We start from the raw sequence: 27,880 nt of genomic DNA on the forward strand, positions 1-27,880 counted from the left end.
CTTAATTCTGATACTATATTCAGATTTTTTGTATTTCGGATGGTATACCATAAAGTCACTTTCGCTATTCAGGACTAAGCTAAGCTAAGGGATGTTTTGTTGAAATTTCGTCCAATATGAACACCCTTCCATTGGCCACTGACGTTGCCTTCTGTTCTCCGTTGACGTCGAACGTCAATCGATCTAGAGAATTTCTATTGAAGAACTGTTGCGATTGATCGAAGTTGTTCGTAGTTGAAAAGCTATATCTCTGATGTTGACATGTTTGGGGGTACAGAACGCTGTTGTTTGACAGTTGGGGTAGAATATTGATGATGTGTTGTTGTACGCTGTGAGCTATGTTTCTGTTTTGCGTGTGAGTATAAGTGAAAGATGGTGATGACATGGAAATAAAGCGATATGTTATCCAGGGCACTGGATACCGGATAAATACCCCAATGGTAGTTTAGCCCAGAGAAATACGCCCGCTCCAAAGGTAGGTCTGAATTGAATTACTGTCACAATTGTGATAAAATTTTTTGAGGACCTTTTATATTCTCTGCAAAGGTAGTTTTTGACATTCATATATAATTTAGTGTCTCCGCAATATAGAGACGTGGAACGAGAGGTGTTCCTTGTCTAATCCAAATCTTCAGACCGTGGTGTACTATGGGTGCATCTACGAAATAACATTTCTACAAAGTAGGATACATGTAGTTACCCCACATTTCCCCGCATAGCCCAAATGAGTTCCACAGTACTCGCACCCCAACCACGAATAGATACTTTTCAGTCAAACCAAATAACATAGACATGTGCCTTGTGTCATTAACTTCGATTCACCTATATAGCTACAAGAAATTCACTAACCTGCCGATAGAAGTGACACTATCGTCCTAGTGGGAAAAGCTCAAGTACTGCAGTGTAACGAAAATATCGATCGAACGGAAATTAAAGACCAGCGAAAAAATAAAAATCGTTAAACAAGGTAGATAACACAAAAACCTATCACCTACTTTTTCTAAGCTACCTCCACCCGCCAAAAATCTCCGCTGCGCAAATTTTTTCGATCTGTCCGGTATGATTAATTAATTCAGAACACATTGCCCAATAAAAAAAAAGGGTAACATATTGCTAGTTGTTGTCCATCTGGGAGTCACTGTACCTCACGCAAATACAGAACGGCCAAATAAACTACATTGTAGATCGCCAGTGTACCTTTTTCTTATAATATTCCATACCATATGAACCTACTTAGGCTATTCTCACATGACTACCAGATGAAGCTGTCTCTAAATCATGACAGAGGAACTCTCACCATTTTGATTCGTTTCCCCCCGTGTTAGAACCTAATATAGTCTGCGGAAACACCTTATTTTAACACAGTGACAACACTTACATTCCTAATGTCAAACCTCAACACTAGAGAATGGCACTGCAAGCAGTATATGTGCTACAAATCTTCCTCTCCACATATGCAATATTTTAAGTACATGTACTACGTATGAAATTACATAACGCATGATCATCATAATATCGTGGATCAGAGTGGATTCCTGGTACCAAACATTTTAGGTGATACACATTGTTCTCAGCAGCAGGGGATAGGCCTACTGTATATTCCTTGTACTGACTGTACGAGAATAGCGAATTACTCGTCTGAACCTCTTATGTCATCTGTATGATATTTGTCAGCCCTCTACTGATAGTTGAGTCTTATCATCTCAAGGAAGACTTTCCATTACATGTTAGTTGCTGCTTGGTAGTATTTTCCTTTATTTTATCAACAACATGATACAGTTATGTAGTTGTCTTGTGGTGACATTTTCTAGCAATTACCCAGTGTCATAACTTTTCTGGTATTCTATTCTAGTTCATATTTAGCTTTGTTGGCAGTCCTTTGATTTGGTTTGCTCATATTGCATCAAAACTAATGCGAATACCCTTCTTTTTATAAATGAAAGATTACTGAAGTTAAATACTTGTTCCAAACAGTAGCTATTATGTGTTCAGTGTGTTTTGCAGTAGTGCTTGAAGGAGATTTAGCATTATGCGCAAAGAAACAAACAGTGTGAAGACTTTTACTATCATGTTTTAGCAGGGAAAGAATGTTATTTGATTGTGTTCTACATTTGAGTGATAGTATGCTTTGTGGCTCAGTAATCTTCCATAAGCATTTACTTTCATATCACTTGATTTACGCAGTATCAGACAATACTATTTAGTTAATATAATAAAGTGGAATTGAGTGACAATTAAATGTTCATCTGTAGCTGCAATAACGAAATTGGTAGTTTTACTTCATTGCAATCAAAAGCCTAGGTAACCACCTATCAATGAGCCCACCCGGTAAGCCGTGTGGTCTAACGCACTGCTTTCTGGGCAGGAAAGCCCTGGCACAAATCCGCCCAGCAGATTAGTGTCAAGGTCCGCTGTACCAGCCAGTCTGTGGATGGTTTTTAAGGTGGTTTTCCATCTGCCTCTGCGAATGCGGGCTGGTTCCCCTTATTCCACCTCAGTTTACACTATGTCGGCGATTGCTGTGCAAACACTTTCTCCTTGTATGTGTACACCATAAGTACTCTACCATGCAAACATTGGAGTTACACTCATCTGGTGTGAGACGTTCCTGGGGGGGGGGGGGGGGGCCTTCAACTGAGGGAGCCAAACCACACAGTAACCCTGGGTTTGGTGTGGGTGGCGGTGTGTTGAGTGGACTGCTGTAACCTGTTGTGGGGTTGTGTACCACTGCGGGCTGCTGTGGGGACAATGCCTCTCTGTCGTTTAGAGGTCCCCGCTTCCATACAATACAGTACCTGTCAATATATTCAATTTCTTAATTTAAAGTATAGGTTTCTTAACTCTGTCATTTCCAGTTCAAAAGTACTTGGTCACTACTGAATGCAAAATCTGAAATTACTCCATAATGTAATGGCTAGAAATAGAGTTCATGGGCCCCAGTTGTCATGCGTACTTATTCTTACTCTTACTCTTCTGGCCCAAAAATTTGCAGTCTTTTTTGGCATCATCGAGGATCCTCCCCCACAACATTCTGTGCTTGCTCCAAATATCGAAACATCATTGGTCACCTAGTCTCTTGAATAGAGAGGAACGTTTGATATGATTTATTGGCTTTGATCATTGATGTAGGAAACATGACAAATGCTGTAAACATTATGGTGACTATAATGTGATGTTACTGGCAATTTATTTTGAGTGGGCTAAGTACAGATCAGTCTGTCATCGCAACCAGATTTTTTAATATCACACTCATTGGCTTTGCCAACTCGCAACCAAATTGTCACCTTCCAGCATACACTAGACTTTGGACAAAGCTACATATCAATGTCACCACAGCTGGATTTTTTTTACTATCACATTCGTTGGCGTCACCAACTCACAACCAAACTATTACCTCCAAACTGAATCTATACCTCTGCTAAGCTAAATATCAGTGTGTCACCACAACCAGTCTGTGAATATATGAACGAAAAGGGGATGTGACGGCAGTCATTAACATTGTCACTGGCCAAAGCTGACGGCTAAGATCAAACATTCCTCTTGACCTGATCTCTCCATCTGATTGTCAATCTGGATAAAGGTCTTACACCTTCAGGTTTCTTCTCCAAGACTTCTCTTAATCCCTCCTCTCTTGTATTGATGTACACAACCCATCTCATTCTCTTTGTCTTAGCTTCTGCAACAATGTCTAGTTCATTATACGCTTCCCAGAGCTCCCTGTTTTTTCTTCTTCACCATTCGGAAATACGGAAGCGTCCGATCCCGCCTGTCTGCTTTGACCCATGACGTCGCAAATATGGCGTTCGCGTCCGTAGTAGAATACTACACGTGCACCCTGGGTAACGCTAAATGAACTAGCACTAAAGGCAACCAGATAATCCTGTGCTGGATCTCCTGGTAAACACATCATGAATGATACCGACCAAATGAACGATGAAGAATTGACTGGAGCACTCGGACCGTGCCTCCGAGTCTGCCACCTAAACATTGAAGGCATAAGCAGGAGCAAATGTGAATTTCTCCAGAGAGTTCTCACTCAGAACAAAATCGACGTAGTCGCGATATAAGAGACTCATGCGGAAAACATAGATCAGCTGGCTTCTAGAGGAAAAATCCCTGGATTCGAGATACTGGGAGCCACCTATCACCGCAATTACGGCGTGGCAACCTACATACGAAATAAGATAGAAAATGCTTCCCTGTGTAAGATATCTACAGACAACAACATACATGAAGTTGCTGTCAAAATTGGCGAGACCACTATAGTTAACATCTATAAGCCTCCCGGCTGTCCATGGCCTCCAGAAGTACTCCAAGAATATCCCCACCCTGCTATCTACGTAGGAGACTTTAATAGTCACCATGAGAACTGGAAGTACGCACGAAACGACCAGAACGGTGAATCCCTGATGAGCTGGAGTGAGGAGACTAACACCCACCTGATTTTCAACGCCAAGGACCGCGGAACATTTCGATCAGCAGCATGGAGACGAGATTATAACCCTAAAAACAAAAACAACCAACCGCTAGCCGTAATTCGTGAAGTCCTGTCTGATTTCCCACATAGCCAGCATCGCCCTGTTATCTTAAAAGTCGGAATTAACATCCCAATCATAAAATCCTTTCCTCGCCCACGATGGAATTTCCAGAAGGCAGACTGGGCCACCTTTGCAGAAAACCTTGACAAGTGTCTAGGTTGGATACCCCCGACTAGGGACAACTATGACAGATTTGTGGGAGCAGTCATCGCCACGGCTAAGAGGAATGTACCCAGAGGCTACCGGAAAGAGTACATCCCTGGCTGGAATGAGAGATGCGAAGACCTGTACCAGGAATTTACCGAAACCAACAACCAAGAAATCGCGGACGAACTGTTGCACAGCTTAGACGCAGCTCGACGGGAAAAATGGATGGACACCGTGGAGAATCTAGATTTCACTAAATCCAGTAGGCAAGCATGGACCCTACTCCGTAACCTGGGAGGCAGTAAACGTAAAATAAAAGACACCCACCCGATAACCCCTAACAATGTGGCCGCACACATAGTTAGAACCTCAAGAGCACCAAGGGACAGAACACACACCACGACCGCCAAACGTGAATTAAGATCTTTAAAACAAAGGGCATCGCCTACCTCCGAATTTTCCCAGCCTATCACAGCGGAAGAAGTTGCTGCAGCCTTGTCAAAAATCAAAAGTGGCAAGGCTCCCGGCTTCGATGGCATCCACCCGGAATTTCTACTTCACTGTGGAAAATATACTAGAACATGGCTCGCAAACTTCTTAACAGATATTTTAGAATTGGGTAATATCCCACACCAGCTTAAACGAGCAAAGATTATAGCGATACTAAAGCCAGGCAAACCTAATGACATGCCCCAAAACTACCGCCCTATCGCTCTGCTGAACTGTGTCTATAAGCTGTTGGAACGTATCATCTACAATAGAATAAGCGGAAAAATTCTTGAAGTGGTACCGATTGAACAGGCAGGTTTTCGACCCAACCGCAGTTGCACCGACCAGATCCTCTCCCTAGCAGCTCATATAGAGGCGAGCTTTCAGAAAAAACTCAAAACATCAGTAGCCTTTATTGACCTATCAGCCGCTTATGATACTGTTTGGCGACAAGGCCTGATATTTAAGTTGCTGCGGGTCATACCATGTAATAAGCTGGCCAACCTCATTGATAACATGCTCACAGATAGAAGCTTCAGAGTCATAATGGGCGACTTAAAAAGTGACCAAATGAAGCTCAACAATGGTTTGCCACAAGGCTCCGTTCTGGCGCCATTGATGTTTAACCTCTACATATCTGACTTACCTGAAACCACTTCTCAAAAATTCGGATATGCCGACGACTGGGCAATAGCTGCAAGAGGCAGATCAATGGAGGCAACGGAAAACACATTAACTGCGGATCTAACAAAGCTGGGAGATTACTTCCGAAGGTGGAGATTACGGCCAAACGCGACAAAAACGGAGGTGACATGCTTTCACCTCAACAATGCCCAAGCAAAAAGAAAGCTCAACGTTCATTTCGAAAACAGGCAGCTAAACCATAATAATTACCCCAGATATCTAGGCGTCACCTTTGACAGAACCCTAACATTCAAGGAACACCTACGTAATACAGCCGCAAAACTTAAAACTCGAAATAATATCATACAGAAGCTATGTGGGACCACGTGGGGCTCTTCCGCGGCTGTACTGAGATCTTCGGCTCTGGGACTTGTCTACACAACAGCAGAATATGCCGCACCGGTATGGCTAAACAGTAAACACACAGGCTTGATCGATGCTCAACTAAACTACACAATGAGGATGATATCAGGAACAATAAAGCCAACGCCTTTACACTGGCTACCTATACTGAGCAACATTCCCCCACCGGACCTGCGCAGAGAGAACGCTCTTTTACGCGAGTATGGAAAAGTGCTGAACAACGAGAAACTGCCAATCCATAAGGATGTTCCTGCCCTGGAGATGAACAGATTACGCTCAAGACACCCCTCTTTAAAAAAGGCAAAAAATACGCATCCTCTCCACCCGGATTATGGCAAACTCTGGAAAATGCGGTGGAGAGAATCTGTGCCCCAAAACCTGCAGAATATGCCATGCATCAATGTCCAACCACCAGGATTCAATTTGCCAAGGAAAACTTGGACGACCCTGAATCGAATTCGGACAAATAACGGCAGATGTGCAGACAGCCTCCACAGGTGGGGTAAAATCACCACCCCGAGATGTGACTGCGGTGCGGACCGGCAGACGATTCATCACATCGTGGAAGATTGCCCTCTGAGACGTTTTGCAGGAGACCCCAATGAGTTTCTGACCGCAACTGAAAGTGCAATAGACTATGTCACAAATCTGGATGTTTGTTTGTGAACTTTTGTTTGTTATATACACTATTTTTAAACACTTTTATATCTACAACTGTGACTACTCTTTATTTCTGTGTCTAATGATTTTTATGTCTTTTCTATATGATGTGTTATATGCCATAAGCTAAATAAATAAATAAACAACCATAAACCACAATTCCAATATGGCGCAAATAAAGTCGTTACGTACACATTATGAGGATGAAAATACATCGAAAAACAAATGCACACACGTTCCACAAAAAGCCTAATGACACTAACTGGATAAGCGCGGGAAATAGAGGGTTTTTGGGTGGGGAAAAACTAAATATAAACAAATTTAGACACCCACCCCCATACAAAACCACGCAAAACGACGAAAAAAACAGACATCACAAAACTCCCCAAATATCACTAAACACAATATCATCTGGAATCGGACACTTCTCTTGACCTATATAGCTCAAAAACATCTCCTGATACCAATACCAACACTCACAGCCACACATTGGGATCGAACACTTCCCTTGACCTGTTATCCTTACGACATCTCCATATATAGCCGTCCATGGTCCGAGACGCCGGAACTTTAAGTAAGCCTCATTTCTTCACGACATACTGAACACTTCACGACTTCATCCAAAAATCTGAATAGTTACAGAAATTTTATTAGAGACAACCCACTGTCCCTCATCATAGCCGACGACCGAAAACTGTTGACCCTGTCAGTCATATCCATACCTACCAAAGACATAAAAAAAGCAATTTACCAAAATTCACACATGACGCCACACTCGCAAACTAAACCAAAAACGTCACCTAACACACCACCAGAGAGCACCACCGATAGCATCAAAACGACGCCTACAAATACGCCACTCTCACAAACTACATTCTACGCCGTCGTGACGTCACACACCACAACAGCCTTATGTCATGGGTCAAAGCAGACGGGTGGGATCGGACGCTTTGGTCGACCCCACCATTCTTCTCCCTTGCAAATTGGTCCAAATATCTTCCAAAGGATTTTATTTTAGAAAACCTTTACCATTTTCTTTGTATTCTTATCTGTTCACCATATTTCTGACCTATATAGTAATGTTAGTCTGATTATAGTTTTGTGTGTTCACATTTTGGTTCCTCTTGATAAAATTTTGTATGACAGTAGTATGTAGAGTGAATACGATTCTCTGGGTGCCACTTGTATCCTCACTTCTATGTCTTGTTTTTTTTTCTGTTGTTTGCTCCAGCCTCCAGGTATTTACTCTTCTGCTTCTTTAAACACATGGTTACAACCAATCTAACTTCCTTTGCTATTTGAAATGGCTTTCTTGCCAGTATTTTCAGGTTGTCTAGATTTTCAGCGGTTATGCTACATCATCTGCAAAGGCCAATACATTCATTTTTATTTGTATGCTGATTCCCTCTCCTGTTTCACTTATTGCACCCAGTGCTTCATGTATTATTACATTGAGCAAGAGCGGTGATATTCCATCTCCTTCTCTAACACTTGTTTTTATGTCAAAACCCATGGGATACTCTCCACACATTTTCACTCTCCCTTTGAGTCTTCCACTGTAACTTTTATAAGATTTGTAACTTCTTTTGGTATTCCAAAATTCTGCATTTTCTCCCACAACTTTTCTCTGTTTATGTTGCCATAGACTTTCTTAAAATCAACAAACACTATTGTCAGTACAGATATCTTACCCATGCGGGATTGAGTCTTCATAAAACCTGCTTGCTTCTCATCTATTATCTCTCTTAAATATGATTCCATTGTTTTATGGGGAATCTTGGAGAGCACTTTGTATGCTATGCTAAGTAATGAGCTGCCCCTGATTTCTGCATTTTTGTTTATTGCCCTCTGACCACTTCTTTCCACCCAGATGGCATTATTTATTCATTCCAATTTGCAATTGTATCTCCTACCTACTTAAGTAGTTCAACTGTCGGTCCATCTATCCCTGAAACGTTTTTGTTTTTGGCATTTTTATTGCATCCACTTTCTCATTCAGTGTCGGCAGAGCAATTAAGGGCATTATGTTCTCACATATGTCGTTCTTCCATTTCTATATTTCCATCAACATTTAAAAACTCCCCAAAATTTAGACTTCCAAATTTATACCACTTTTGTCTTTAGTCCTATACATCTTTGGTGTGTTTCCTTATCTGAAGAACCTTATTAACATGTAAAAATCTCTTGCATTCTCTACAGATTTATCATCTTCTGCTCTTTTCAGTAGACTTTCGACATGCTTCTTTGTTTTCATTGGAATCTTCATGTGCGTTTTTTTCCCCCTTTGCTACTCTTTTTTTTCTTTCACTTTTTGTTCATTCTCTCAAGAACCATGGATTCTTCTTTTCTCTTTTTTTATCACACTTTTGCTGCTGCTTTCACATTTGTTTTTATCATTTCCCACTGGCCTTCAATATCGAGGATGTCTTCCATTGTTAGAAACTAAACTTTTTTTTAAAAAAAAGCTTGATGACAAATTCCCACACCTTTTCATTATCTTTTAGTTTGTCCACATCAAGAGCCCATTCTTTTATACCATTTTCTCCCCTTGGTTTTTCTATAGCCAATTGTCCTATCTCTGTCTTGACTGGTTGTGGTCTGTGCCTGTCTCGGCTCCCCTTATAGTTTTCACATTCTTTATACTGCTTTTCTTCCTTTGATCATCAGCACATTGTCTATTTGGTTGTTTTGTTCTACTGTCTGCTGATACCCAAGTTGTCTTGTAAATGTCCTTCTGAGGAAAGAATATCTCTTAATCCTAAAGTTAGTGGCATTTGCACAGCTAAGAAGTTTCACTCCATTATCATTACTTTGAGTATGCAAGCGTTCTATCCTTGATATTCCCTTCCAAATGCTCTTCCTACTGACTTAAGGAAGAAATAAAAACTTTGAGGTTTGCGATGACATTGTAATTCTGTCAGAGACAGCAAAGGACTTGGAAGAGCAGCTGAACGGAATGGACAGTGTCTTGAAAGGAGGGTATAAGATGAACATCAACAAAAGTAAAACGAGTATAATGGAATGTCCTCGAATTGAATCAGGTGATGCTGCTGGAATTAGATTAGGAAATGAGACGCTTAAAGTAGTAAAGGAGTTTTGATATTTGAGGAGCAAAATAACTGATGATGATCGAAGTAGAGTGGATATAAAATGTAGACTGGCAATGGCAAGGAAAGCGTTTCTGAAGAAGAGAAATTTGTTAACATCAAGTATTGATTTAAGTGTCAGGAAATCGTTTCTGAAAGTATGAGGAAACTCTTCAGTTTAGACTTAAGAGTTTGGGCTACTGCTAAGATTTTTGAGTTCTTGTGGTAGCTTATTGAAAATGGATGCAGCAAATACTGCACTCCTTTCTGCACAAGAGTCAAGGAAGTGCATTCCACATGCAGATTTGATTTCTGCCTAGTATTAACTGAGTGAAAGCTGCTAACTCTTGGGAATAGGCTAATATTGCTAACAACAAACGACATTAAAGAAAATATATACTCTGAGGGCAATGTCATAATTCCCAGACTATTTAATAGGGGTCGACAAGAGGTTCTTGAACTTACAACACATACAGCTCGAACAGCCTGTTTTTGAGCCAAAAAGACCCTTTTTGAATCAGAAGAATTACCCCAAACAATAATACCATATGACATAAGCGTATAAAAATATGCGAAGTAGACTACTTTTCGTGTTGAAGAGTCACTTATTTCAGATACCGTTCTAATGGTAAATAAAGCAGCATTTAGTTTCTGAACAAGATCCTGGACATGGGCTTTCCACAACAGCTTACTATCTATCCGAACGCCTAGGAACTTGAACTGTTACGTCTCGCTTATAATATGCCCATTCTGTCTGATCAAAATATCGGTTCTTGTTGAATTGTGAGTTAGAAACTGTAAAAACTGAGTCTTACTGTGATTTAGCATCAAATTATTTTCCACAAGCCACGTACTTATTTCATGAACTACATTATTTGATACTGTTTCAGTATTACACACAAGATCCTTCACTACCAAGCTGGTGTCATCAGCAATCAGAAATATTTTTGAATCACCTGTAATACTAGAAGGCATATCATTTATATAAATAAAAAACAGCAGTGGCCCCAGCACCGACCTGTGGGGAATGCCCCACTTAACAGTGCCCCATTGGGACTGAACATCACTACCACTCTCAATATTGCGGAGAATTACCTTCTGCTTTCTGTTCTTAAAGTAAGAGGTGAACCAATTGTAAGCTACTCCCCTTACTCCATAATGGTCCAACTTCTGCAGTAACATTTTGTGGTCAACACAGTCAAAAGCCTTCGTTAAATCAAAGAAAACCCCCTAGCCTTCACAACCTTTCATTTAATCCGTCCAAAACCTCACAGAGAAAAGAGAATATAGCATTTTCAGTTGTTAAACCATTTATAAAACCAAACTGAACATTTGACAGCAAATTATGTGAATTTAAATGCTCCAGTAACGTTGTATATACAATCTTCTCGATAATTTTAGCAAACACCGATGACATAGAAATAGGCCTAAACTTGTCAACATTATCAATGTCTCCCTTTTTATAAAGTGGCTTCACTACCGAGTACTCTAATCGGTCAGGAAACCGACCACTCCTAAAGGAAAAGTTACAGATATGGCTAAGTACTGGGCTAACATACATAGAACAATACTTCAGTATTCTGCTAGATACCCCATCATATCCATGAGAGTTTTTGGTCTTTAGTGATTTAATTATTAACTCAACCTCCTTCTTGTCAGTATCATGGAGGAGCATTTCAGGTAACAGTTTCGGAACACTTTTTTCTATGAGCGCTTTATGATTCCCTGTTGGGACTAGGTTTCTATTTAGTTCACCTGCTATATTCAGAAAGTGATTATTAAATACTGTACATATATGCGACTTATCAGTAACACGGACATTCCCACTACGCACTGATTCTATATCCTCGACCTGTCTCTGCAGACCAGCCACTTCCTTTACGACTGACCATATGGTTTTAATTTTATCCTGAGACTTAGCTATTCTATCTGCATACCACATACTTTTTGCCTTCCTAATAACATTTTTAAGCACCTTACAATACTGTTTGTAATGGCTGCTGCATTTAGATTTTGACTGTTTCTAACGTTTTGATATAATTGCCACTTTGCTCTACAAGATACTCTTATCCCTCTACTCAGCCACCCAGGCTTCCTGTTTGTGCTAGTACCCTGTTTTGAACGTTCTAACGGAAAGCAACTTTCAAAGAGCACGAGAAAAGTCTTGAGAAAAGCATTATATTTATCGTCTACTGTATCAGCGCTATAAACATCTTGCCACTCTTGTTCCTTGATAAGGTTTACAAAGGTCTCTACAGCAACTGGATCAGCTTTCCTAAACAGCTGATGACTATATTTAACACGTCTTGCAGCACAAAAATCTTTTAGGGTTAAAATTTGTGCATCATGATCTGAAAGGCCGTTCACATTTTTGCTAAGAGAATGCCCTTCTAGTGATGAGGAATGAACAAAAATGTTGTCTGTGGTTGTTCTACTGTTCCCTTGCACTCTCGTTGGAAAGAATACGGTTTGCATAAGATTATATGAATTAAGGAGGTCTACCAGCATCCTCTTCCTTGCACAATCACTTATACAATTAATATTGAAGTCACCACATATAACTAACTTTTTGTATTTCCTATAAAGTGAACCAAGAACCTCCTCTATCCCCCCCTGCGGGTTCGGGGGTTAGAATAGGCCCGCGGTATTCCTGCCTGTCGTAAGAGGCGACTAAAAGGAGTCTCACATTTTTCGGCCTTATGTGATGGTCGCCTCTCGGGTTTGACCTCCATCTTTCTAAATTTATCCGAAGAGCGAGCCAATTGGGGAAGGGCGCCTTACATGGTGCACTGTATCCGTCGTGCAATTAGACCTTTAGCCGGATTGCTCGTCGTTGCAATGGTGTCCCGCTCGTTTTCGATCTCTTGGGCGAGAATACGTCCCTGGGTGCGATTACCACGCTGCCCTCAGCAGTGTTTCTTTTAACTACGACGACGACCTTGGACATTTTTGCACCTAAGATCCAGCACGGTAGCCAGTCCGTTGTGGTGGGGCCGCCATGTACCCTCTTGGTTGTAGCCCCCTGACAACACAGGGATCGCTCTACTGATGCCTGCGCCGTTAACTCCCCACGTATGCCAAGGAGCAGATGCCTATCCTCCTGGGGTATCGGGACTCCCGGAAACGGCCATCCTGCCAGGTGGCCTTTGCTGTGGCTGGGTGGCGCCCGTGGGGAGGGCCCTTGGTCGGAGTAGGTGGCATCAGGGCGGATGACCCGCAATGAAGCGTGGTACATCATCTCTCGCTGGCGGCCAGCCGCCAGCAGTCTCTAAGCGTTCTCGGGCTCAATTTAATGCTCAGAAGTACGATCCGAAAACGTTCCCCTCCCTGGCCACGCTGTGGGAAGAGCGTAAGTCTCAGGATGGAGGTAACAGTTATTCGCCCCGATTCTTAGTTTGTACGAGAGCTGATGGGGAGTCTTTTCTCTCCACAAAGCCTCAGTTCTTCGTCGAGCATTTAGAGGACAAGTTTGGGGAGGTGGAGGGCTTGTCTAAAATGCGCTCTGGGTCAGTACTGATCCTCCGCCCAGTCACGCAGTTTACTTGCTTGTGACAAGTTGGGGGATGTTAACGTTACTATTACACCACATAAGAGTTTAAATATGGTCCAGGGTGCTATTTTCCATAGGGACCTCCTTTTGCAGTCTGATGACGAGCTGCGCGCCAACTTAGAACGTAGAGGTGTTCATTTCGTCCGGCGCGTTCATCGGGGTCCGAGGGACAATCAGGTTGCTACTGGTGCCTTCATCTTGGCCTTCGAGGGTGATACGTTACCGGAAAAGGTCAAGGTGATGGTCTACCGATGTGACGTCAAACCCTATATCCCTCCCCCGATGCGGTGCTTCAAGTGCTGGAAGTTCGGCCATATGCCTTCCCGCTGCACTTCCAGCCTCACCTGTCGAGATTGCGGACGCCCATCTCACCCCGATACTCCATGTGCCCCACCTCCCATCTGCGTCAACTGCGGGGAGCACCATTCACCTTGCTCGCCTGACTGCAAAGTCTTTCAGAAAGAGCGCAAAATCATGGAATATAAGACCCTGGACCGGCTGACCTATACTGAGGCCAAAAGGAAATATGACAGACTCCATCCTGTGAGAATGACATCTTCTTATGCAGCTGCTACAACACCTGTGCTAGCCCCATCAGTTTCGAGACTTCCAGCCAGCTCGATAAGCAGTAAGACTCCTCCTGCCCCCTTGCCCGTGGGGGGCTCTACCCAACCAGTTGCTCCTGCACCACCGACCTCAGGAGCAACCTCCTCCCACCCGTCGGGGACGTCCGTCCCCGCTTCTCAGCCGGAGAAGCGTCTCACTTCTTCGGCTACTCTCGCCCGTAAGAGTTCCCTTGGGACCCTCCCTTCCCAGGGTTCCACCAGCGGGAAGGATGACGGCCGCCAGTGGCATAAGTCCTCACCAGCGGCCGGGCGTAGGGCTTCACGATCCTCCTCTGTCCCGGAGACTGAATCGGTGAAGCCTTCCCAGCCGGTGAAACCCAAGGTTCAGCGAGAGAAGTCCAAGAAAAAGACCTTTAAGGGCAAAGAACTTGCGGTGGCACCAACCCCACTGCACCTTTCGCGCTCTGCGTCTGAGGATGAAGTCGAGATTCTAGCGTCCGCTGAGGATCTTGATCTCGCTGGTCCCTCAGACGCCATGGATGCCTCTCGTACGGGTACTGAATCGGTGGCAGTGGGTGAACAAGCGGCGTAAATTGCCTTCCCAGTCCTTTCACGCCTTTCTCAGCCATGGAAAATATCATCCTCCAGTGGAACTGCGGCGGTTTTTTCCACCATCTAGCTGAGCTCTGCCAACTTATCAGCCTTCGCCCTTTCTTCTGCATTGCTCTGCAGGAAACTTGGTTTCCAGCAATGCGAATCCCCACCCTCCGTGGCTATCGGGGTTATTTTAAGAACCGGGCTGCTTATGAAAGGGTGTCTGGTGGCGTCTGCATATATGTCCCTCACACTCTGCACAGCGAGTCTGTCCCTCTCCAGGCGCCTTTAGAGGCTGTCGCTGTACGCGTGTGGACGCCACAGGCTGTTACCGTCTGCAGTCTTTACATTCCACCGGATGGTGATGTCTCGCAGCATGTCCTGGCTGCACTGGTCGCCCAATTGCCGCCACCTTTCTTGCTATTGGGCGACTTCAACGCCCATAACCCTCTGTGGGGTGGGTCAGTGGCCACAGGTCGAGGCGCCATCGTTGAGCATTTATTGTCGCAGTTCGATCTCTCGCTGTTAAATGATGGTGCCTTCACACACTTCAGTGTGGCGCATGGCACCTACTCCGCCATTGACCTTTCCATCTGTAGCCATAGCCTCTTACCGTCTGTCCAATGGAGTGTGCATGACGACCTGTGTGGTAGTGACCACTTTCCGCTCTTTTTGTCACTACCACAGCGTCACTCTTCTCATAGCCCTAGCAGATGGGCTATGAATAAGGCTGACTGGGATTTGTTCTCCTCCATTGCCTCTTTCGAGCCTCTCTCTACTGATGACATTGATGCGGTGGTTCAATCGGTCACCACCGGAATCGTTACTGCCGCCGAATCTGCCATTGCCCGTTCTTCTGGGTCCCCTCGGCGGAAGGCTGTGCCTTGGTGGTCGCCTGAGATCGCTGAAACGATTAAAGATCGCCGGCGGGCGCTCCAGCGTCACAAGCGACATCCCTCCTTAGCCCACCTTATCGCCTTCAAACGGCTGCGTGCGCGGGCCCGCCTCCTTATCCGCCAAGGCAAGAAGGAGTGCTGGGAGCGGTATGTGTCCACCATTGGCCTCCATGTCACTCCCTCGCAGGTCTCGGCCAAGATTCGACGCGTCTACGGCTATCGGACCCCTACCAGCATCCCTGCGCTCTCACTGAATGGAGCCGTTTGTACTGACTCCGACGTCATTGCAAATCACTTAGCAGAGCATTTTGCTATGAGTTCCGCTTCTGCGAATTACCCCCAGGCCTTCCGCTCCATTAAAGAGCGGCTGGAACGTCGGAGCCTTTCGTTTCGCACCAACCACCCGGAATCTTACAATGCTCCATTCAGTGAGTGGGAATTTCGCAGTGCCCTAGCTGCTTGCCCTGATACCGCTCCTGGGCCAGATGGCATCCACTGTCAGATGCTGAAACACCTTTCAGTGGACTGCCAGCGGCGCCTTCTCGATCTTTACAACCGTCTTTGGGTCGAGGGGGAGTTTCCGTCGCAATGGCGGGAAGGCATTGTCATCCCCGTTTTGAAACCTGGAAAGACCCCTCTGGAGGTGGACAGCTACCGTCCCATTAGCCCCTCACCAACGTTCTTTGTAAGTTGCTTGAACGGATGGTGAGCCGGCGCTTGCATTGCGTACTGGAGTCTCGGGGCCTTCTGGCGCCGTCTCAGGGTGGGTTCCGTAAAGGCCGCTCCGCCACCGACAATCTGGTGAGCCTGGAGTCGGCCATCCGTACTGCTTTTGCCCGCCGTCAGCACCTGGTCGCTGTCTTTTTCGACATGCGGAAGGCGTACGATACGACATGGCGTCATCACATTCTTTCTACGCTTCATGGATGGGGTCTTCGGGGTCCTCTGCCGATTTTTATCCGCAATTTTCTGTCGTGTCGTACCTTCCGCGTGCAAGTCGCGGCCTCGTATAGTTCCTGCCACGTCCAGGAGAACGGTGTGCCACAGGGCTCTGTTTTAAGTGTCTGTCTGTTTTTAATAGCCATTAACGGGCTTGCTGCGGCCGTGGGACATTCTGTCTCCGCTTCCCTGTATGCTGACGACTTCTGCCTTTACTACAGCTCTACTGGCATTGCAGCTGTTGAACGTCAGCTACAGGGTGCTATCCGTAAGGCGCAGTCTTGGGCTGTAGCGCATGGGTTTCAGTTTTCGGCAGCCAAGACCCGCGTTATGCATTTCTGCCGGCGCCGAACAGTCCATCCTGAGCCGCGGCTTTATCTTGCCGACGAACTCCTTGCTGTGGTGGAGACCCACAGGTTTTTGGGGGTGGTTTTCGATGCCCGGTTGACTTGGCTGCCTCATATCCGGCAGCTGAAACAGACATGTTGGCGGCATCTAAATGCTCTGAGATGCTTGAGCCACACCCGCTGGGGCGCCGACCGCTCTACCCTGTTGCGGCTCTACCAGGCGTTAATCCAGTCCCGTCTGGATTATGGGAGCCTGGCTTATGGCTCAGCATCCCCATCTGCGTTACGGGTGCTGGACCCGATTCTCCACAGCGGGATACGCCTTGCCACTGGTGCTTTCCGCACCAGCCCTGTGGACAGCGTACTAGTGGAGGCAGGTGTACCTCCACTGCGGGTACGACGCCAACAATTACTGGCTGCTTATGCTGCCCATGTTTTTAGTTTGCCCGGGCATCCAAATTACCGTGTCCTGTTCCCGCAGTCGGTCGTCCATCTGCCGGACCGTCAGCCCCGGTCGGGTTGTCCGATCGCCGTACGCGTCAAGGAGCTTCTCTGCGGGCTTGGGTTTTTCCCTGTTCCGCCTCCTTTCCAGGCGCCTCTGCGTACACCCCTGTGGTGTGTTCCTCGCCCTTGCCTTCGGCTCGACTTGGCACAGGGCTCGAAGGACTTGGTCCCTCCAGAGGCCTTCCGCCGCCGCTTTTATTCCATCCTTGCCACGTATCAGGGCTCTGGAATTGTTTACACCGACGGTTCGATGGTTGCTGGTCGTGTCGGGTATGCGCTAACTCTAGGGGACCATTCCGAACAACGGTCCTTGGTGGCTGGCTGCAGCATTTACACTGCTGAGCTAGTCGCCATCTTTCGAGCCCTGGAGTATATCCGCTCCTGCTCAGGTGAGTCCTTCGTGATCTGTAGCGATTCCCTGAGCGGTTTACGAGCTCTCGACCAGTGTTTTCCTCGTTCTCGTCTGGTGATGGCTATCCATGAGTCCCTGCATACTCTTGCCTGTTGCGGCCGCTCTGTGGTCTTTGTGTGGACCCCCGGTCATGTCGGTATCCCGGGTAACGAACATGTTGACCGCCTGGCGAAAGAGGCCACCAGTAAGCCATCTCTGGATGTTGGCCTCCCAGAGACTGATATGCGGGCAGTCCTCCGCCGAAAAGTTTTTGCGCTTTGGGACGCTGAATGGCGCGATCGGATTACACCCAATAAACTCCGTGCCATTAAGGAGACGACGACTGTGTGGCGGTCATCCATGCGAGCCAACCGCAGGGACTCCGTCGTCCTTTGTCGGCTCCGCATTGGCCACTCCCGGCTAACACACAGTTATCTACTGCGCCGGGAGGACCCTCCTGTATGTCACTGCGGGGCGGCTTTGACAGTGGCCCACATTCTGTTGGCCTGCCCCCTTTTAGCTGTGGTCAGGCAGACATTTGCGCTGCCCGATACGCTCCCTGCCCTTTTAACAGACGACTCCACTATGGCTGACTTAGTTTTACGTTTTATTCGGGCAGGGGGATTTTATCATTTAATCTGAGTGTTTCTGTTTTATTTTATTGTTTTGTGTTGATTCTGGCCTTTGGCCTCTGATTTTCAACTGATTTTTTTTTTTTTTAATGTGTTTCTAAGTGGTTGGCTTTTCCTTTTTTATTTCTATGGTCGGCCAACCACCGTCACACTCTGTGTGGTTTTAGTTCGTTTTGTCTTGTCTTTGTCTCAGTTTCTCTTGTTCTGTATCGTCTGTGATCTCTTCTGTTCCTCGTTTTTATTCTCTGTGGGTGTTCTTTGTCTTTGGAAAAAGGGACCGATGACCATAGCAGTCTGGTCCCTTTAATCCCCCAAACCAACCAACCAACCTCCTCTATCTTTAGCAAAAATGTTGTGAAATCGAAGTCTGGGGATCTATAAATAACAACAGTTAGAAGTTTAGCTCCATTAAATTTAACCTCACCTGCACAACATTCAAACACCTTTTCAGTGCAGTACTTTGAAACATCAATTGACTCAAGTGGGATGCCATTTTTCACATACATGGCTACTCCCCCACACTGCAAAGAGCTCCTCAAAAAGCTGCCAGCCAACCTGTATCCTGGTAAAGGAAGCCTCTGAATTATCTCCTTATTTAAGAAGTGTTACCAATAATTTCTGAGTCAACATCTATAAGCAGTTAACTAACTTTATCTCTAATACCTTGTATATTTTGATGAAATATACTAATTCCCTCATTACTCGGATACCTAAGCTTTGTCAAAAGTGGTTCCTTTGTTAGAGATGCTTCCCTTAAGCAGGAATACCTATCAGCTGACTTCAATCTAAAAAAGGTGCAGCTCTAACACCCACTACTGCAGGAATTTTCCCATGAGTGATCCCACCAACCCCACCTATGCTGTCACCTATAAGCTTTACCAACCTCCCCTTCCCGTACCTGTTGAGGTGCAGGCCATGTCTAGTGAAACCCGTCCTGCTGATAGACTCCACAGACACCACTGAAATGTGACCCATGCTTTCTGTCATCAGCGCGCCCCCAAGTCTCATGTTATTACGCCTGACGGCTGTATTAAGATAAGGCCGATCGTGATGCTGAAACAGTTCCACGAAATGCTTATTCGTGTTGCCAGTCTGAGTGGCTATCTTTTCCAGGTCACCATCTATGTCATAGTCCACATCCCTGTCAATACTATTACCAGCCCCACCCACAATCACTACCTGATCCTCTTTAGTAAAATCCCTACATAACCCCCTTACGTTAACAGTCACCTGAGCCAATCCTGCATTAGGCTTCACAATGCTGGTGACCTGGTACTCACTCCCCAGCACTTCCTGCAATTGCTGGCCTACACCTCTGCCATGAGAACTACCTAACAGCAGAACCTTCTTCTTCCTCTTCGACTTTGCAACTGTTCTAGCCACCGTAACTACTGAGGTCTGCTGCATACTTCCTCCATCTACAGCTACTAGAGATTCCTCTCCACTAGACTCTGACACATATCTATTGTAAACACCAATAGTAAAACTATCTGAAAATCTTCTTCTCCTAGCAGATCTCTTGCCAACAGGCAGCTCCCACTCCCCAACCCCCTTCTCCCTCCTCATCCTACCTAGCTCCTCCTGTGCGTTTTTCAACTGCACCTGAAGGGCACAGATCTTACACTCCTGCTCCTCTATCAACTTATTCTTGCTACATAACATGCAGTTCCAGGAGAGGATCTCACCAGAATGCCCATTGGTTCCCCACTGCATTCCCCCCAGTGAAAATACTTCGAACAAGTCTCACACCGCAATCCACTACTTACAATAGCCATCTGGTTTCTGTACAAATTGTAAATAGCCTTTTGCTCCCTGTATTTTACCCCTGCCATCTTTAGAATTTGAAAGAGAGTATTCTAGTCAACATTGTCGAAAGCTTTCTCCAAGTCTACAAATGCTAGAAACGTAGGTTTGCCTTTTCTTAATCTAGCTTCTAAGATAAGTCGTAGGGTCAGTATTGCCTCACGTGTTCCCATATTTCTACGGAATCCAAACTGATCTTCCCCGAGGTCAGCTTCTACCAGTTTTTCCATTCATCTGTACAGAATTCGTGTTAGTATTTTGCAACCGTGACTTATTAAACTGATAGTTCGGTAATTTTCACATCTGTTAACGCTTGCTTTCTTTGGGATTGGAATTATTATATTCTTCTTGAAGTCTGAAGGTATTTCGCCTGTCTCATACATTTTGCTCACCAGATGGTAAAGTTTTGTCAGGGCTGGCTCTCCCAAGGCTGTCAGTAGTTCTAATGGAATGTTGTCTACTCCCGGGGCCTTGTTTCGACTCAGGTCTTTCAGTGCTCTGTCAACCTCTTCACGCAGTATAGTATCTCCCATTTCATCTTCATCTACATCCTCTTCCATTTCCATAATATTGTCCTCAAGAATATCGCCCTTGTATAGTCCCTCTATATACTCCTTCCACCTTTCTGCTTTCCCTTCTTTGCTTAGAACTGGGTTTCCATCTAAGCCCTTGATATTCATACAATTGGTTCTCTTTTCTCCAAAGGTATCTTTAATTTTCCTGTAGGCAGTATCTATCTTACCCTTAGTGAGGTAAGCCTCTACATCCTTACATTTGTCCTCTAGCCATGCCTTCTTAGCCACTTTGCACTTCCTGTCGATCTCATTTTTGAGACGTTTGTATTCCTTTTTGCCTGCTTCATTTACTGCATTTTTATATTTTCTCCTTTCATCAATTAAATTCAGTATTTCTTCTGTCACCCAAGGCTTTCTACTAGCCCTCTTCTTTTTACCTACTTGATCCTCTGCTGCCTTCACCACTGCATCCCTCAAAGCTATCCATTCTTCTTCTACTGTATTTCTTTCCCCCATTCTTGTCAATTGTTCCTTTATGCTCTTCCTGAAACTCTCTACAACCTCTGGTTCTTTCAGTTTATCCAGGTCCTATCTCCTCAAATTCCCACCTTTTTGCAGTTTCTTCAGTTTTAATCTACAGTTCATAACCAATAGATTATGGTCAGAGTCCACATCTGCCCCTGGAAATGTCTTATGATTTAAAACCTGGTTCCTAAATCTCTGTCTTACCATTATATAATCTATCTGATACCTTCTAGTATCTCCAGGATTCTTCCATGTGTACAACCTTCTTTTATGATTCTTGAACCAAGTGTTAGCTATGATTAAGTTATGCTCTGTGCAAAATTCTACCAGAAGGCTTCCTCTTTCATTTCTCTCCCCCAATCCATATTCACCCACTATGTTTCCTTCTCTCCCTTTTCCTACTCTCGAATTCCAGCCACCCATGACTATTAAATTTTCGTCTCCCTTCACTAACTGAATAATTTCTTTTATCTCATCATAAATTTCATCAATTTCTTCATCATCTGCAGAGCTAGTTGGCATATAAACTTGTGCTACTGTAGTAGGCATGGGCTTCGTGTCTATCTTGCCCACAATAATGCGTTCACTATGCTGTTGGTAGAAGCTTACACACACTCCTATTTTTTTATTCATTATTCAACCTACTCCTGCATTACCCCTATTTGATTTTGTATTTATAACCCTGTATTCACCTGACCAAAAGTCTTGTTCCTCCTGCCACTGAACTTCGCTAATTCCCACTATATCTAACTTTAATCTATCCATTTCCCTTTTTAAATTTTCTAATCTACCTGCCCGATTAAGGGATCTGACATTCCACGCTCCGATCCATAGAACGCCAGTTTTCTTTCTCCCGATAACGACGTCCTCCTGAGTAGTCCCCGCCCGGAGGTCCGAATGGGGGACTATTTTACCTCAAGAATATTTTACCCAAGAGGACGCCATCATCATTTATCCATACGGTAAAGCTGCATGCCCTCGGGAAAAATTACGGCCATAGTTTCCCCTTGCTTGCAGCCGTTTGCAGTACCAGCACAGCAAGGCCGTTTTGGTTAATGTTACAAGGCCAGATCAGTCAATCATCCAACCTGTTGCCCCTGCAACTACTGAAAAGGCTGCTGCCCCTCTTCAGGAACCATACGTTTGTCCGGCCTCTCAACAGATACCCCTCCGTTTTGGTTGCACCTACGGTACGGCTATCTGTGTCGCTGAGGCACGCAAGCCTCCCCACCAATGGCAAGGTCTATGGTTCATGGAGTGGGGGAATGTTATGCTTTATGAGCAGAAAACATGTTCCAAAATTCTACAACAGATGGACATCAGATATAGGCCTATAGTTTTGTGCATATGTTCAATGACCCTACTTGAAGACAGGAATATTCGTTTCCCCACTGACTACACTGCTGCTAGAAGAGGAGTAAATTCTTTCGCACACTCTTTGTAGAATCATAGCACACCCAGTGACCTTTCCCCTGCTTAGTGATTTCATTTGCTTTGTTTTAATGTGGTCACTTTTATTGGATTGTATATTAACTGGGGCCTAGAAATGATGGAGAGGCTCCATCCCTGCCGTAGCCGCAGTGCTCCATAACCCCATGACGACTACCGCAGTCCGCTTCACCCCTCCACGGCCCCACACCGAACCGCTCTTTCAGGGTTATTGTGCAGTTCAGCCCCCCCGGTGGACCCCCCCCCCCCACTCTTCCCCCCCCCCCCCTCTCTTCCCCCCCCCCCCCCCCCCCCCCTTAGGGAACATCTCATTTCATACCAGATGAGTGTAACTCCTATGTTTGCTTGGTAGAGTAATGGTGGTGTACGCAGGCATGGAGAACTTGTTTGTGCAGCAATCACCGACACACAGTGTAGCTGAGGTGGAATAAGGGGAACCAGCCCGCATTTGACGAGGCAGATGGAAAACTGCCTAAAAACCATCCACAGACTGGCCGGCTCACCGGACTTTGGCACAAGTCCGCCAGGCAGATTTGTGCCGGGTACCAGATGCTCCATCCCAATCCGGAAAGCTGTGCGTCAGACCGCACGGCTAACCGGGCTGTGGTCACTTACTTCAGTGTCTATTATTTTGACATTTGTGTGATGATTTAGAGGAGGATCTACTGAGCAATCTTTCTCGGTGAAACAGTTTTGGAAAAAGACGTTTGGTATTTTGGTCTTTTGTGTCATCGTACTCAGAAGCACACGTAATAGGAGTCATAATGCATAGCACTGTAAACAGTTATTTTGTGCATAAATGTAGGTGTCACTTTGGAACAGAATTACTAAGTTCAAGACACGGAAATTGTACCATTTTCCATAGAATTTAAGCATATGCTTTGAAAACAGAGGATTTAAACAAAATGTTTATGAAATATGAATGAAACTAGTTTTTCAATAGTCAGCCCATTAAAGCGACATATTATTGCACAACATAAGGGGTTGGGCATATTGTTTGTTGCTATGGACATGAATCACTGTTACAAGCACTGCACACAAAAGGTTCTGCAGCAGCTCCAGTGTTTCAATATGCTAACTTTTACTTTGTGAATGAAATGGATTATGTACAATTCACACACTTCTAGGATGTATGTGTGTTTTGATTAGCTAAACAAAATAGGGATTTTATCTCATTTCAACAAGTTATGAGACAGTCTTGTATCATACAGTTTTGGCCAGCATATGGTACCACATTGGTGAAAACAGTTGTGTGTACCATTTATATCCTGGGAACTAAATGGCCTTGCTAAACAAGAATCTCTCTGTTCAGTTTACCTTGGTGCCAGAGGATTGCAACCTAAATATATCCACTGAAACTAGAGAATTTAAAATAAAATGGCAATAAATTGGGTGATATGGGATCTTCTTGCATGACTCTTTCATTTCTTAATTTTGCAAAATAATGATGAAATTAATGGAAGCTATGGCAATGATGTGTCTTCACATCCTAACATTGATTTAATTAGGCTTTTTACAAGAATAGTTTAAACAAATTTTGTGGAAATTGAATGAGTAGCTCCCTCAATCACTGAATCTCAGGCCACATTGTAATTCATATAGATTTCTCCATTCTACAGTTTTGATTATGACTTGTAAATGATGTGTTGTATTATATCCACTTCTAAAGTCATTTTTTCCCTTTTATTTATGAAAATTTAACATTTTTCCATATGTTGTTGGTGATAATTTTATTGATTATCTTATACATTTTGGAGAAGAGGTTAGTAAAAGTACTATCTATCATGTCTCCCCTCTTATTAAGTAGAAGTGTCATAGCTTTGTTCCAGTGTTGAGGGGCTTGTCTTCCTTTGAAGACTTTCTGTAAATAAGTTTGCACATTTTTTTTTTCTTTCTGTTTCTTTTCTTTTCCCCTCAAACTTTAACCATTACAATTGAATCATCATCTGAAGGTTTCATTAATTTCTTTGTACCTTGAATTACTATATACACCTCATCTAGTGTTACATCAAGAATGCTATTGTTTTTATTGTTAATTGTTTTTTTATACTCCACTTAAATGATACATATGTTCCAAGAAATCTTCACACACTTGTAAAATTTTGTCAGTTGCTGGTTGTCTGTGCCATTACCCATTTTAGCTAATGAAATGTGACAGTCCCCTATTTTGTTTTCTCCATACTTTTAATGTTTCACATTGATTCCATAAACAGATTCAGATTGTTTCTTCTCACAGCAACTTTTGGAGATTTCTGAATATTTTTGTTTTATTCATCACATTCCATCTTGTTCCTATTATTGATCAATTAAAACTGCTATCATTTCCTTAGTAGTTTAGTAGATTTTATTTTCCTTTCCTTTCTTTGTATCTCCAATATCTTTTGCTGTTTGGATAGGTATATTTGTTAAATAATTGATCCTTTTTGCAATGTCTCTATAATCTATCATTCCTGACATGTTATACTTGTTGCTTAATTTAATCGGTTATGTATGAAAGGTCTGATTCTGATAGTAGGATAAATAAATGACACCAACATAATAGTGAGATTACTCTATAATATGCTTAATTTCTAGATGTGAAATTTATTCTTGGAATAATTTTTTATTTTTAAAATCTTGGTTTATATCGTGAGTTGTTTCACTCATCCTTCATAATGACAACAAACAGAAGTGAGACATAACTTTTGGAGATTGTTAGTGCCAAAGTGATATTTTTTTTCCGTGCTGCTGGTGCTACTATTATTGTGCACAGAGATGGAAGGGGAGTTTAGGTTGCTTAAGAATAAAAGTAGATGATAAAGTTAAAAACTTATTTCTGTTGGTTGTGTAGGTGTGAGATATTTTATGTCTAATTGAATTTTTCTTCCACAGGGGCAACTGTAGTGTGGACACAAACAGCCATCACACAGAAAAAGGATGGCTAAACTACTACAGCAGATTAATCTGGTTCTTTGGAAACATGCTGTTGTGAGGAGACGAAATATAATTGTAACACTGTTTGAAATTGTTGTACCAGTAGTACTCATTCTGGTTCTGGCTTGTGTATTACCTGGAAGCTATCCCAAATCAGATGCTGTAGTGTTCGAACCTCAGGATCCAGCTGAAGTGCTACATTCATCTTTGGCATTTTATGACACTCGTATATATTATGCTCCTTCTACAAGTTTTACTGATAAACTCATGAATACTGTAGATACTGCTCTACACGGCGTAAGACGATGTAAGTTCCTCTTTGCAGCTATCTGTGTAACATTATATTTCTTAAAGATTACTATGGACCTACCATAAGGAAATAAGCTGCCTTTCTTTATTTTGAAGTGGATTGTTTCCTTAGTGTTTGTTACACAGTACAGTTATGTAAGCCAAGAATACATAAATGGGAGCTCTTTGGAGCAAATTTTGTCATCCTACTGTTCATGTTTTTCACACTGTCAGTGATTTTATGTGAATGGGAAATGGGAGATACAATGTTACTTTGCTGGCCAAATGTGCTACTGGAAGCCAGACATGATTTAAACAAATTCTTTGGGCATGACATATGAAACACTTGTGAATTAAAAGAAAGGGGATGGCAGAAATTAGTCATTTCAAAGTATACTGTTTTAGGAAGCCAAAATTTAATTGTATTGCTGTTACAAAGTAGTTGTACCAATTGTACTAAATTGTATTATGATATTTCTTACTTTTAGTCCCTGTTAGCGTATCATAATTAATAACTGTCTAGCATAATCAGTTTACTCTAAAGATTAGCATTGCTCTAGTACAGTTTTCATGTTGTTGTTACGCTGGTGCCAGTGAAAACTTCTTATGCTGTATGTGACTAGATAATTAGGTTATAACAGCCATGTAATCAGCATTTTGGTGTAGACAATTGGCAAGAAAAGCTGTTTTTACAACTTTCAGGGGTAAGTCTCCTGTTATTGGGAAAGCAGGGGGGAAGGGGGGGGGGTCATTGTGGAGTGTTCTGGTACACCTTATGCTTCACATTGGCCTACAAATGAAAATTCCAGGCAGTTATGGTGGTGCTGATTCAGTTTGACAGTTTGCACAAACAAAACAGGTTGTCCCCTTACATTTTGTTGTTGAACCCCACTTTATTTGGCATACTTCGTAATGATGCGCTAGAATTTTATTCCATGGCATTCTAATTAGCATCTAATTAATGTAGATTAGATCAGATTCTCTCTCTCTCTCTCTCTCTCTCTCTCTCTCTCTCTCTCTCTCTCTCTCTGAGAGAGAGAGAGAGAGAGAGAGAGAGAGAGAGAGAACAAAACCTGTGCATAGTACAGAATGTGGTTAGCTTCATATCAAAAGGATCAAGGTATGGAGGAGAGATTCTTAAGCAGATGGTACAGCGTCAGTAAGTTGTGAAAGTATCTGTCATAAGGAGTGGGGGAGACATGAACAATGTGCTGTTGCCTCCTGAAGAACTTCAACCCGAGCCATAGAAAGTCATGGCTTTGCAAGAGTTAAAACATGTTGATGTATCATACACGAGTTCTACAGGAAATTCTAAGCGATTTTCACCAGCCATTCTCAACTTCTTGATGGACAAGGTATGGTTTCACATAGCTGAAACAAGTATATTGAATTATAAAATATGAGGTATTGGCCTTTCAGAAACTGATAAGTGTTTGTGATACCCCATGATGTGGCAGGGACCAATTTTCTTTGAAGACAAAGTGATTTCAGCATGTTTCATTTCCAGTGTATTCTAGCCCCTCAACAGGTGCCAAATGAACGATGTTCCATGCATTTCCAGGAGGGCATGGCTCGGGGGGGGGGGGGGGGCGTTGCTCACTGTTGTTTAGTCATTAACTGCAGTAAATATAATATTTAGGATTTGGTAGCAAAATAATAGATTATTAGAAAAAACTCTAGCAAATCGTAAGTGAAATTTTTGCTACATTTTTATAAAAATGACAAAATAGAGAGCTTCAGTAATGAAAGGGATCACAGTCCATTCGGTTTATAGTTTTTCTCACCGTAACATGTTGAAAAGAAAATGAGGCATCAGTTACAAAGTATTTTTTTCCCTCTGTAACAGGCATTTTTACTAATGTGGATAAAGTGGCTGGCTCATCCAGTTATTATGTAAGTGAACAGCCAGCCTCAGTTTCTGGACTTACTGTTTTGTGTCCTGGTTGTGCATTCATATTTTAATAGAATATCTTAACACGTAGACTGTGTGTGCTAATGTGA

General features: G+C 43.5%; 1 protein-coding gene across 1 annotated transcript in view; it reads left to right on the forward strand.

Annotated features, from left to right (window-relative positions):
- Positions 1–266: 266 nt before the first annotated feature.
- Positions 267–27,880, forward strand: part of LOC126475260 (phospholipid-transporting ATPase ABCA1-like) — a 407,094-nt gene continuing 379,480 nt past the window's right edge. Inside the window, exons 1-2 of the mRNA XM_050102975.1 lie at positions 267–475; positions 25,550–25,898. Coding sequence (XP_049958932.1) covers positions 25,595–25,898 — 304 coding nt within the window. The 5' untranslated portion in view covers positions 267–475; positions 25,550–25,594. The remainder of the gene's footprint in view (positions 476–25,549; positions 25,899–27,880) is intronic.

The sequence above is a fragment of the Schistocerca serialis genome, chromosome 4 (genome assembly GCF_023864345.2).
Source record: "Schistocerca serialis cubense isolate TAMUIC-IGC-003099 chromosome 4, iqSchSeri2.2, whole genome shotgun sequence".
NCBI lineage: Eukaryota > Metazoa > Arthropoda > Insecta > Orthoptera > Acrididae > Schistocerca > Schistocerca serialis.